Here is a 13,778-nt window from a genome sequence, read left to right on the forward strand (position 1 = left end):
GCTTTTTATTCTTTTTTTTGGTTTGAAGCAGAGATTTGCTTATTTCTGTGCTTTAAAAAAGTCACCAATTGGTGTATGAAATGTAAAACAATGATGAATTCAAACAGCATATTAATAAAAACATGAATACCAAACTCTGGGGTAGATTTTTCTTTTCATTGCCTTAGTGAAGTAATTTGTAACTTAATTCTTTTTTGTAGTAACTGATCACCAAAAAAACCCTGATATCATTTGTTTACTTAGTTGTTTTTAGTTAGTTTATGAGAAATATACATCTTGTGTATTGCCGAGGAAAATAGTAAGGGGAAGAGATTAAGAGACTGAACCAAAGATACAGTTAAAAGTAAATCTAAGAGGGGTCTTGACTCCTGAATTCCCTTAAGGTTGTTGGCTGTTGCTTAGGTATTTTAATAAAATCACAATATACAAATACCATATTTTAAAAGTCACCTTTAGTTTAAGCAGCTTGGCATTTGTGGCCACATTTGTTATTAACAAGTTCAGAAGGGACTCAGAGCCGGAAATGCGTTAGGGTGGTGTTGAGGGCGGGGCGGGAGGGTGTACAGGTACGTGCAGAGGGTGAACCAAGTCCTGAGGAGACTTGCCATGGATGGTGTGGGCGGGGAGGCTGACTGCAGAGCCTGGGCCCGGTGGGCGTGCAGCAAACCTGAGGAAGCACTGAGCAGCCTCTGGGTCCTGGAACACCAGAATCTGTTTAGTGGCAGGGACTAAGGAAACATACCCTCCATGCCTCTTTTTATTTCTTTTTAAAGCTTTTTAAAAATATAATTTATTGAGTTTTTACAGAGAGGAAGGGAGAGGGATAGAGAGTTAGAAACAATGATGAGAGAGACACATCGACCAGCTGCCTCTTGCACACCTCCCACTGGGGATGTGCCCACAACCAAGGTGCATGCCCTTGACCGGAATCGCACCCGGGACCTTTCAGTCCGCAGGCCGACGCTCTAGCCACTGAGCCAAACCAGTTTGGCTCTTTTTTAATTTTTAATATTTTTCTTTTTAATCCTCACCTGAGGATATTTTTTCTATTGAATTTTAGAGAGAGTGGAAGGTGGGCGGGAGGGATGGAGGGGGGGAAGAGAGAGAGAGAGAAAAAGAAAGAGAGAGAGATGAAAGAGACATCGATTGGTTACCTTCCCGCATTGCCCCAGCTGGGGTCAGGGATGACCCTTATATGTGTGGGTCAGTTTTCTAACCCAGCGATCGCCAACCTTTTGGACCTCATGGACCACCAGTGGTCCTTGGACCACCGGTTGGTGACCGCTGCTCTAACCACTTAAGATACTAGCCAGGGCCCTCCAGGCCTCTTAATCCCTCCCAGACCCCTATCCCTTCACCCTCTGCCACACCAGCCTCCTGGTGTCCAAGTCAGGAGTCTTGGTTTCAGAAAACACCACCATATTTTAATTAGATTGTTTTCAGTTAAAAAATGGGCAGAGGACCAGAACAGACACTTTCCCAAGAAGACATAGAGGTGGCCAAAAGATTTATGAAAACTTCACTAGCTATAAGGGAAAAGCAAATCAAAACCACAAGATACCAGCTCACATCTGTTAGAATGGCTATCATCAATAAGACAAGTAATAACGGTGTCGGAGAGGATGTGAAGAGGAGGGAACCCTTGCACACTGCTGGTGGGAACACAGCCACCATGGAAACAGTATGGCAGTTTCTCAGAAAATTAAGAGTAGAACTACCATGTGACCTGGCAATCGTTCTGGGTATCTACCTGAAAAACTTGAAAACATTTATTTGTAAAAATAATGTACCCCTATCATTATTCACAGTGGCCAAGACATAGAAACAAGCCAGTGTCCTTCGACAGATGATTGGCTAAAGGAGATGTGGTGCATATGTACAAAGGACACTACTCAGCTATACAAGGATGACATACTGCCATTTGGGCAGCACGGGTGGATTGTGAGAATATCATGCAAACAGCAATATGATCTCACTCATATGTGGGATATAAAACAAAAAACACGTTCACAGACAATAGTATGGCGGTTACCAGATGGGAAAGGGGTGGGGAAAGATGAAGAGGGTATAGGGGGTCAAATAAGCGGTGATTGAAGGGGACTAGGCTTTGGGTGGTGAGCACACAATGCAATACACAGATGATGTATTCTAGAACTGTACATCTGAAACTTATATACTTATTAACCAGTGTTACCCCAATAAATTTAATTTAAAAAAAAAAGAAAAGAAACCAACTGAGGGCTTGTTTAAGCAGAAAGTTACAATATGGGCTAAAAACAGGCCCATATTGGACAGGCCGTAAGGCACATGGCCTGGCAGCAGAATGGAAGCCCAGCTGTGAGCTGTGCTGCGGGAGATGTTGGGAGGCTGCCCCTGCCCACCTCCTGCTGTTTGGAAGATGGGCTCCCGGACTGTCCTTTAATCTTATTTTTTCCTCTGAGGTCCTTCTCTTTGTCCTTTAGTTCTCTTTTCTGGGAGATTTCCCCTTTCTTTGTCCAATTCTACTTTTGAGATTTCAAAATTCTACTGTCATATTTTTATTATTCAATAACTAGGAAGTCCTCATAATGTTCCTGTTTTTGTTTCACCAGTACAGTTTCTTATTTCTTAAGCTTTCTTCTCTGTACGTCATGCCTGCTCTGAATTCTTTTTCTCCCCCTGTTTCTTTTTGGGGCTGTCTTTATTGAGACCTGTTTTGGGTTTTCTTCAAAAACACCTGACTGTTGGCTGTTGGTTCATATTCAAGAATGAGCTGGGCCGAGCCCTTGGAGCCATGGTAGGATGTCCTCTGGTGCCTTTGTCTTAGAGAATGTGTCAGTGAATCTGACCCCTTTGTTGGTATCTGACCCCTGCATCTTGGTATCTCCAGGCCTTTTCTCTTGGGCTACAGGAGTGCTTCTAGAGAAACTGTCTACTCGCTCACCTGCCAGTGAGAGATATGAACTGGGAGCTTCTTTATTCAGAGGGTGGTCCTCCCCCCCGTGCACCATGGTCCCTCATGTGATTTGCTCCTTCTATCCGGCACTTCTTACCCCTGGTCTCATTCTGCCCCTCTTTTCTGTAATCCCTTTGCTGTGGCTGATAAAACAAATGTTGACTGTTGGGATGCAGGCTAGGCAGATTTGGTCTCAGCTTAAAATATTTGTATGCAACACTGAGGCTAAAATAGCAGAAGGGGAAATGGACAGACTTAAAATATGCAATTTTCAGGATTGTGAATCAATATACTAGTAGTGAAAATTTAGAGGAGTAAGATTCATAGTTAAGGACTGTTCTCAATAATAGCACTTTACATGTAAAATGTTATGTTGGTTATATATGCTCCCAAAATTAATCATACCCTAAGAAATATTGTATGCTCTTCTGTCATAAAATAACTAACTTTTCTAATGAATTTTTATTTTCTTTCAGATCCTATCACATAGGACAGTATGTACCTTCAGATCCTGAAGAAAAGGCGCAAAATGTTCAAGTAATGTTTCAAAGTAATTTGTGAGGTGAGCGTGTGGTTCTTCATTCAGGTGTATAATCACTGTTGCCTTTCTGACAGCTGACACGGGTGGCATGCCATTGAAAAGGCCGCACAGGCCACACAGAAGGTTAATGGTGATAAGGAAATATTTCTCTCCGCCTGTTGTCCTTGGTTTGCTTACTGCCTGTCCTAGAAGGAGAGCATATCATAGGGGTGGGGCAGGGCAACCAGAAAGTTAAGTTATTAGCAAGTTTCACAAAGTGAAGTGAATGCTTAGTATAAATGGAATGGAATGTTTTTGCTTGTACGGTTGTCCCCTTAAATAATGGAGGTCTGAAGTGTAGCTTTCGTGTTCTGTGAAACCAGGCTTTATTTAGTGAAAGGACAAGAAGCTGGGCGTCAGAAGTGTAGACAAAAATCACATTAAGTTGGAAAACGATGATGCGACATCTTCTTGACCATCGGTCAATGCATAGTGCTTTCAGGTTTCTCCCAAAAATGGTCTTCAGGAGTATTAAATCAATAGCGATTTTGGTGTTTAGTGTAGAATAAGATTGCAGCCTTCTTGTAATGAGTGTGTATATTTTAGTTTTGCATCGAGAATCACTGTACCATTGCTCTCATGCTCCCAGTATTTTTAGATTAGTTCAATGTAAAGGAATTGTTTCTTCATTTCCTCCCCTCCCTTCCTGCTGCATTAGTGAAGTGGATACAGTGACTCAGCAGAATGCTCGTGCAGTTGATGACAGACAACTGAACACATCCAGCTTAACCTTGCTGCATCCATTGCTTGCATTCTTGAAAAGAAAGTCACTCCTGGCTATCAGATACTTTTCCCTTTGTCTTCTAGTGGATTTAACAAGTTTGCCTCTAAAGCCCACGAGCATTATGCACCAGCACTCTATTATGCACGCCAGGAATGTCCTGCCACGCCAGTGGCTGGTGTCCTTGTGGTTCCCGCCGAGGCGGAGCACCACTGGCTGTGTCCTGCACTCTGGCCATCCGCACCAGTGCCTCCACCGGAAGGTTAGGCTGGATTGGCTCAGCTGGTCAGCATGTGTGTCTTTAGAAGCTATTCAAGGTCCTGATTTCTGGGGGGCGCTTACACCGCACCAACACTGTGCTGACAAAAAGCTAGTCTGTCTCTGGACATGTGGCTGTGCAGCTCTTTATCTTACTGCCCAGCATCGTTTCTCATAGAAAGCATTCTATTGGAGGAGTCACCCTAAAGCAGAGGGGTTCTGCTGGAGGAATTTTTCAGCTTAAGGTCTGCATGTACAGTTACGATTCAGTAAGAAACTTATGGAAATCACTAGGAATTAATCGCATCTCAGAGGTACCAGTTTCTTGTTGATCTGTCTGTAAACAAACACGCACTTGCCAACAGTACACAGGCAACAAAGGGAGCACAGGGAGCGAGGACCAGACCCTCCATCCAGGCCGACCAGGAGGGAAGACAGCAGCTCTTGTGGGGAGGGGTCCATGCACTGCAAGTGGAACTGATGAGCGTGCCCTGAGAGCTCTAGACCAGTAGAAGTGTCTGGATAGTGTCAGCCCTCTGGTAGAGTCAGGCGTTAGAGTGGGGTGGGCAGAAGCAGTTTGCACCTCTTCTCCAGATATTCATGTCTGATATTCACAGACCTTTCAAAGTGCTCCTTGGAGGAAGGAGAGCTGTCTTTTCAGGATGCCTTGTTTGGAAGAGAGAAACATTGGGTCCTACAGGGTGTGGATGCCAGAGGAATGGACTCGGCGGAGGTGTTTGCAGGGGAAGGTGGGCAGGCAAATCTGGGTGATGTCAACATTCATTCATGCTCCCTGCCTGAGAGAATGGCTGGCTAAGGTCGACCCAATTCTTACCTTTTAGTTTCTTCTTTTTTACTTAACAAAATCTTAAAGATATTTTTGCTGATCTAAGAGCAGGTGTTATTTTACTGAACATGGGGGAACATTTTTATTTCTCTCTTATACCAGTCCATGTTTTTATATAAAGGGGGAATTTTCAAATTATTTGCAGAATGAACTCTCATCTGCAAGTTCATTTGTTCATTAAATGTTTTCATAATTACTATCCTCCAGTTGCCTTTAAGGAAAAACAAACAAACAAAAAAATGACCTGGCCAGTGTTGCTTAGTAGTTGAGCATCTACCTAGGAACCAGGAGGTCACAGTTCGATTCCCGGTCAGGGCACATGCCCAGGTTACGGGCTTGATCCCCAGTAGAGGGCGTGCAGGAGGCAGCCGATCAATGATTCTCTCTCATCATTGATGTTTCTCTCTCTCTCTCTCCCTCTCCTTTCCTCTCTGAAATAAATATATATACACTAGAGGCCTGGTGCATGAAATTTCATGCACTGGGGCGGTCCCTCAGCCCCGCCTGTGATCTCTTGCAGTCTGGGACCCCTTTCTCCTTACCGCCCGCCTGCAGTGGAGGCGGCAGAGGCTCCTGCCACCGACACTGCACTCGCCAGCCATGAGCCCAGCTTCTGGCTGAGTGGTGCTTCCCCTGTGGGAGCACGCTAACCACCAGGAGGAAGCTCCTATGTTGAGCATCTGCCCCCTGGTGGTCAGTGTGAGTCATAGTGACCAGTTGTTCCACTGTTTGGTCTATTGGAATATTAGGGTTTTATTATATAGGATAGGATGTGTGTGTGTACATATATTGAAATGCCCAGACTCAAAGACTGCTGGTAATCACTTGTAGCAGACTTGACTCCAAGAGCACCCATTCTCCCCACTCCTGCTCCTTCACAGAGGGGAGGGGCCCTCGCTCTGTGCTTGTCTGAAAGATGAGCAGTGCACCTGTGCTGAGAAAGCACTTGGGTCATTGGCTAAAAGGCTGCCAGTGATTTTCTGTCCCTTGAATGAACGCTAAGGCCAAATGAACGCTGACTCTATTTTCCTTGTCTTTATCACGAGTATCACTACACTTATACAAACATTGATAGAGAAGGTCATATGTTTAAAGAAGTTGCTAGAAAAAATGCAAGTTCCTCTTGCCTTTCGTTGGACCCTATATGTTCTCAGGTATCCAGAACTGTAGAAATTTAGGAAAGGTGCCAAAAGAATGGGTTTATAAGTGAAGGAAACTTTAAAAGATTAAAATAGAGAGGAAGAGTGTTCTAGAAACAGTATAGAGTTGAAGAAGATAGAGATAAAAATGGGAGCCTACCTCCAAAACATGATCAGCATTATCAGAGCTAAAACGAGGGAGGAATGAAAGTAAACTGAGAATCACATGGAGAAAACCCAGGTAAGCGCTGTGGTGTGGACAGCGGGTGGCAGCCGTGGTACAAGTCTCGTGTTCCATGGGGCTCTGGAACTTGGGTGCTGTGGTTCTGCATTGGGCTTGTTCTCCTCATTATCTTTGTCCCTCTGTGGCAGTGGCTAGGTCTGCGTGTGCTCCCCGGGAGCCTCATCAGCTCTGTGTCCAATCCCCCTCTAGGGTGCATCGGGGAAATCATGCCGTCATCAGGACACCGGCTCCGTGATGTCGAACACCATCCTCTCCTGACCGAAAATGACCATTATGACTCTTCGTCCTCCTCTTCCTCCGAGGCTGACGCGGCTGACAGGGTCTGGTTCATCCATGACGGTTGTGGCATGATCTGCGCTGTCATGACGTGGCTTCTAGTCGTCTATGCAGACTTTGTGGTGACATTTGTCATGCTGCTGCCTTCCAAAGACTTCTGGTACTCCGTGGTCAACGGAGTCATTTTTAACTGCTTAGCGGTGCTTGCCCTGTCATCTCACCTGAGAACCATGCTCACCGACCCCGTGAGTACTCGCTGCTGCGCTGCATTTTCCCCACGTGTCTGGTCTATTGTGACATGGCCGTGCGCCAGACGGCCTCTTGCTCCTGTAACCTCGGGTTTTTATTAATTCCTAAATACAGGCTTGTAGCGTTTTTCACTGGAGAGTAAGCATCGCTTAAATAGAAGTGATAGCATGGTATGTTAATGAAAAATATTCCCGCTGGCTGTTTATTCAAATGAAGAGATTGTACTAAATAATTTCTAAAATCCCTCCTCGTTTAAATATTTCATTTCTCTAAGGAATGGACTGAAAGCTGAGAGATACAGGATCTAGATTTTACCACTCTGCTAACCTTTTCAATTGCCTTTTGACCATAAGCAACTAATTTAACTTCTTTGGGCTAAAGCAGTGGTTCTCAACCTTCTGGCCCTTTAAATACAGTTCCTCATGTTGTAACTGAACCATAAAATTATTTTCGATGCTACTTCATAACTGTAATGTTGCTACTGTTATGAATCGTAATGTAAATATCTGATACGCAGGATGGTCTTAGGCAACCCCTGTGAAAGGGTCGTTCGACCGCCAAAGGGGTCGCGACCCACAGGTTGAGAACCGCTGGGCTAAAGGGTAGCTATTACCTCTAAGTTCTTGCTAGCTTTATAATTCTCTTGGTTTTAAGTCTCGGCTAAAATCAGAAGTAAACGGCTCATTCTAGCTGGTAAAAGGTCAAGGTTCAGCCGCACGAAGCCGAGAGGGAGAAGTCACTAATTACCGGTTCCCTCAGGGGTGAGGGTGACCTTGGAGAAAGCGGTTGCTAAACAGAGATCAGGTTCAGTGCAGTGAGCGAGCTGGCACCGGTGTTCGAGAACAAGGGTGGCGTGTTGGGCTTGTCTTTGGAGCATTTCCCTGAGAATAAAGATGGGCCAGCTCTCACACAGTGAGCTGATGTCTTGAAGGCCCAGGACTCAGAACCTCCATGCTGGGCGTAAGGCAGCTAACCTGAGATTTTGAGGCGTCCTCTGGTTAGGCAAAATGGTAGTGATCCCCGAAGTTCAGCCAGGGATCACCTCCAGATTGGCTTCCAGGCTCACCTCAGAGTCCAGAGGAGGCTGCTTGTGGGAGGGCAGCCTGCAGCCCAGGGGAGAGTTCTCCCGCCAGTGGAACTGCTGCAGGTGTCAGCTAGGTTTCGTGATCGGTGTGGTGTTCGGTTTGCAGAGGTCCTTTCCACCGCAGCATTAAAAGAGTGGTTTTAAGCCATTGGTGCAGGGCCTCCTGATTTGTACAGTCAAGTCTACTGGCTCACGTCTGTTGGTAAGCTTCCTCTTAAAAGGTACCAAGAAATTAATGTTTTGTTATAAAACTTTTTTATACATAAGATGAGGCCTTCGTCTGAGAATAAACCGATACTGATCAGTCCACGGAATGTGGTTGACACATTGACCTACCTGACTTCTGTTGTGTCTGAATTCGTGTCACAGGATGTTACCCTAGATTATTTACTCTGTTGCCTGTTTGCCCAGTGGAGGTCTTGGGCCTCGGGCAGTATCATAGGCCCAGCCAGTGGGCAGCTGGGAGCAGCACTTAGGTGACAACTTGGAAGCTAAGTCTGCCCATGGTTTTATAGCCTCACCTGATTGTGGGGTCTTTCACCATCACCGGATATGATGTCCCTCAGAGACGTTTAAAGCAGCGGTCACTGACCAGTGGTCCGGGGACCACTGGTGTTCCATAAGGTCCGAAAGGTTGGCGACTGCTGGTTTAAAGGACACTTTCTCCTTCCCTTTACACAGCAAAGCCTCCCTCTGGGAACACACCTGCTCCTGGCCCCTGTGCATCTCCATCCCCTGTCCTCACTGCAGCAACAACATCACACCAGGCCACAGAGGGGGCAGTGACAGGGCCAGGGCCCAGATTAATGGTTTCTACTCACATATTCGTTCGCGGGAAAGCCCTGTTGGTGTGGACCATCCTCCTGGATGTTGAAAGCTGGATGAGTCCATCCTTTGTAGCATTTTGGTGATGGGACCTCCTCTACACACAGGTCCCTAGTTGTGAGTGTGCAGGGCGGGGCCTCAGGGGATGGAGGCTGACCAGGCAGACACTCCTTGTCTGAGTGTGTTTGTTTCCTCTGTTAAGCATAGTTGTCTCTCACTCCTGGCTGTGTAGCTCCCGGCCCCACCCTTCTCCTCCTCTGGGAAAAGGCCTCAGAACTCTTACCGGAAGTCCCAAGAGCTGGGGGAGGTGTGTGCGGAATGTCCCCTCTGTCCCTGGTGGGTGTGTGCGTCACTGTGGTGTTGAGTAGAAGCATGAGAGGGAGGCAGACCAAGCTAGAGGAGGAGTTGAAATCATGGACATCAGTTTTTTCATTGGAATTTGATTCATATACCACAAACACCACAAAGTGCATAGTTCAAAGTGCATAGTTCAGTGATTTTTAGTGCATTCACAGAATTGTGCAACCATCACTACAATCAATTTTAGACATTTCATCACCCCAAAAAGCCCCTGCACTCGTAGTCATCACTGCCTAGTTCCCCATTTCCCCCAGCCCTAGGCAGCCACTAATCTACTTTCAATCTTTGCCTCTTCTGGAATCATAACTGTAATCATACAATATGTGGCCTCCTATGCCTGGCTCCCTTCGCCCAGCGTGAGGTTTTCAGGGTGCGTCCAGGTTGCAGCACATGCCACTGTCTCATCCTCTCACGGCCGAGTAGCATTGCTGTGTGTGGACAGACCCCGTTTAGTTGATTAGTGTCACTTGAGGGACCTTTGGGTTATTTCCACGTTGGGCTGTTAGGGGTACTGCTGTCATGAAAATGTCGTACAAGTTTTTATGTGGACCTGGGCTCGTTTCTTGTGTACATACCTAGGAGTGGAATTGCTGGGTCATGTGGGAACTCTGCATTGAACTTTTTGAGGAACCGCCAGGCTGTTTTCCACAGCAGCTGCCCCATTTTTCATCCCCACCAGCAGTGCCTGAGGGTCCAGTTCCTCTGCATCCTCTCGTCTTGTTCACCTTTTGTCGTAGCCGCCTCAGGAAATGAAGTGGTGCTAGTGATGCTGAGCATCTTTCCATGTGCTTCTTGGCTATTCCTATGTCTTTGGAGAAGTGTCCATTTAAGTGCTCTGTCCATTTGGATGTCACTGGTTCAGCCAGGCCACACCAGAACTCTGGTGGCAAGTTACAGAACCCACTGGGAGTCAGTGTAAATAAAACGGAGGAACCTAAGGGCAAGAGTCCTGCAGAGAGCCTGGCTGGCTGCAGAACCGGGATGTGAACACCGTGAAAGGTAGACTGGGGCTGGGGCGGACAGGCTTTCTCTGTCCTGTGGGTATGCTGTCTTGCCCAGCATCCCGGCTCTCCCTGCGCCTAGGGAAGAAGGTAGCCAGCCCCACAGAGCATGCAATTGGAATTAGGTTCCAGATCCACATTCCTGAAGGGAGACTATGAGGCCCAGCAGGGTCAGGTGTCCACTCTTGTCTTCTCAATGGGGGGTTTGCTTTCTTTTCTTTGCAGAGCACGGCTTTACCATCCCAGGGTCCAGTGTGGGCTCAGCTAGAACCACCACGCCACCCCAGGGCAGGGCAGATAGCCCACTGCGGCTTCATGTCTTTTTGCTAAACCAATAGGACCTAGGCAGCCTTTGCTAGGATTGGCTTTAGTTTGTTATTTGAGAAAAGCCCTTTGTACTTCGAATGAGGAGCAGGAAGGATGATGTGGTCCATGACCTTTGATGGAGCAGAAATCTGATCATAAAGCAACGGCCCAGCTATTGGAAGATGAGACTTTCACCAATCTTAACGTTGGGAAACACCGAGAACTTAAAATTGTGAAGGGACACCGAGTGACTGCAAAGTGGCCGCTCACCCCTCACCAGAGCCTGCTGTCCTGAAGCCCCAGCCTTTTTTTGTTTTTGTTTTTTGTTAATCCTCACCAGAGGATATTTTTTTCCATTACTTTTTCAGAGAGAGGGGAGATGGGGGAGAGATACAGACAGAGAGAGAAGGGGAGGGCAAGAGAAATATTGATGTGAGAGACACATCAACAGGTTGCCTCCCGCATTCGCCCTGACTGAGGGTGGGGAGCGAACCTCAAGACCCAGGCCCTGCCCTTGACCAGGAATCTAACCTGCAACCCTTTGGTACACAGGCCATACTCTGCGCACACCAGCCAGGGCCCAGCCTCTTTTTATGAACACCAGCCTTCTTAGCAGACGTTTGCTGAGTGCCGATGAAGGGCACCCTTGGAGGAGCGTTGGTCCTGTGCCAGGTGTTGCCAGAGATGTTCTTTCATTAACCCTCCAGCACCTAGGAGAGGTGGAGTAAATGAGACCAACATCCAAAAATGAGACCCCACATAAAGCTGGGATTCGAACAAGATTTGTCTGTCTCCAAAGCCCCTGCTTCATGTTAAATTCTTATTTATAGGCTAGAGGCCCGAAGCACAAAATCTGTGCAACAGTAGGCCTTCCTTCCCCCGGCTGCCAGCACCGGCTTCCCTCTGGCACCCAGGACCCAGGTTTCCCTTGCAGCCCTGACTTCATCCAGAAGGTCACCTGGAAGGATGTCCGGTCTAATTAGCATATTACGCTTTTATTATTATAGATGTTTCACACTTACACAGATAGAGAGAATATAGTGTAATGAACCCCATGGTTAGTCTTGTTCAGCCATACCCTCACCTAACTCCCTCTCTTCCCCTCCCCAGAGTATTTGGAAGTAAATCTCAGACACTATAAAACTATTTGTAAATATTTGTGTGTATCTTTAAAAAGTAAGGGCTTTTCTTTATAAAAGCATAGCCTCAAAGCCCGTAGCTCATGTGGAGCTACTGATTAATTTCTCCCTACCTCTTCAGTTACAGCTCACATTTCCTCAGTGGTCTCAGTTCTTTTACATTCTTCTTGTTTGAATAAGGATCCAAATGAGTTCTGTACTTTGCGATTGGTGCACCTATCTCTTATATCTCTTGATCTCTGTTGTGTTCCTTCTTGCTTATTTCCTTGGGATTTTTTTTTTTAATCCTCACCTGAGGATATGTTTACTAGAGGTCTGGTGCACGAATTTGTGCACCAGTGGGGTCCCTCGGCCTGGCCTGCGGGATCAGGCTGAAACCAGCTCTCCGAAATCCCCTAAGGGGTCCCGGATTGCGAGGGGGTGTAGGCCAGGCTGAGGGACCCCATCGGTGCACGATTGGGGCCTGGGAGGGACATGGGAAGTTGGCCAGCTTGGGAAGGATGGCGGGAGGGCTCCAGGGCGTGTCCTGCCCGTCTTGCTCAGTCCTGATCGGCTGGACCCCAGCTTCAAGCTAACCTACTAGTCTGAGCGTGTGCCCCCTCGTGGTCAGTGCACATGATAGCGACTGGTCAACCAGTCGACTGCCCCCCTGGTGGTCAGTGCATGTCATAGTGAGTCGTTGAGTGGCCTTAGCATATCATTAGCATATTACACTTTGATTGGTTGAACGGCCAACCGGACAAAGGGACACTGGAGTGGATTGTGAATGCAGCATCTGCTAGTGGTGCGAGCCAAGCACAGGCCAGCTCCTCTACTGGGTGTCTGGTCTGCATAAGCTCACCTCGAAAGACTCAGCATCCACGTGTAGGCCATCGCTACAGGGCCTCACGGAAATCATCTCCAGGACCTGAGGAGACCGGCCCTTAAGGAGCTTCATTGGCTGCCCAGGGTTCTGAGCAGCCAAACGGAATGTCTGGAGCCAGCAAGTGCCTGCACACCACGAGGGAGTCTCCAGTCACCAGTTTCTCACAACGACTGTTTGTCTACCCTCAAGAGATACAACATGCCAAAACCGGTTTGGCTCAGTGGATAGAGCGTCGGCCTGCGGACTGAAAGGTCCCGGGTTCGATTCCGGTCAAGGGCATGTGCCTGCGTTGCGGGCACATCCCCAGTAGGAAATGTGCAGGAGGCAGCTGATCGATGTTTCTAGCTCTCTATCTCTCTCCCTTCCTCTCTGTAATAAATCAATAAAATATATTTTAAAAAAAGAGATAGAACAGCTTTCTTCACTAAGAAATCATAAGTAATTTCCTTTAAAAAAAAAAGGGGGTCATATTCTGCTTTTCAGAAGGGTATTTACCACATTTGTTTTTCCTATGGAAAAGTACATGTGTGTCTCATAAAAGTTAAGGTGGCTGGAATTTTAAATGTGGTCCATTTCCTCTGATGGAAATGTGTGATGCTGAACTATCACCAGGAGCAGATGGTATTTTATAAAATCACTAGAGACCCGGTGCACAAAAATTTGTGCACTCCGGCGGGAGTGGGGGGGGGGTCCCTCAGCCAGGCCTATGCCCTCTTGCAGTCTGGGACCCCTCGGAGGATGTCCACCTTCTGGCTTAGGACCACTCCCTGGGGGATTGGGCCCAAGTGGGCAGTCAGACATCCCTCTTGCAGTCCGGGAGCCCTCGGGGGATGCCCAACTGACAGCTTAGGCCTGTGAGTCCAGCTTCTGGCACACTGACCACCAGGGGGCAGCTGCATTGAGCGTCTGCCTCCTGGTGGTCAGTGCGAATCATAGTGACTGGTCGTTC

At 47.3% G+C, this 13,778-nt stretch overlaps 1 protein-coding gene across 1 annotated transcript in view; it reads left to right on the plus strand.

The window, feature by feature from the left end:
- ZDHHC7 (zinc finger, DHHC-type containing 7) overlaps positions 1 to 13,778 on the plus strand; it is a 29,603-nt gene that overhangs the window by 7,659 nt on the left and 8,166 nt on the right. The window contains exons 2-3 of the mRNA XM_006762234.2: positions 3,412 to 3,497; positions 6,914 to 7,245. Of these exons, the coding sequence (XP_006762297.1) occupies positions 6,931 to 7,245 (315 nt within the window). The 5' untranslated portion in view covers positions 3,412 to 3,497; positions 6,914 to 6,930. The remainder of the gene's footprint in view (positions 1 to 3,411; positions 3,498 to 6,913; positions 7,246 to 13,778) is intronic.

The sequence above is a fragment of the Myotis davidii genome, unplaced genomic scaffold (genome assembly GCF_000327345.1).
Source record: "Myotis davidii unplaced genomic scaffold, ASM32734v1 scaffold77, whole genome shotgun sequence".
Classification (NCBI taxonomy): Eukaryota; Metazoa; Chordata; class Mammalia; order Chiroptera; family Vespertilionidae; genus Myotis; species Myotis davidii.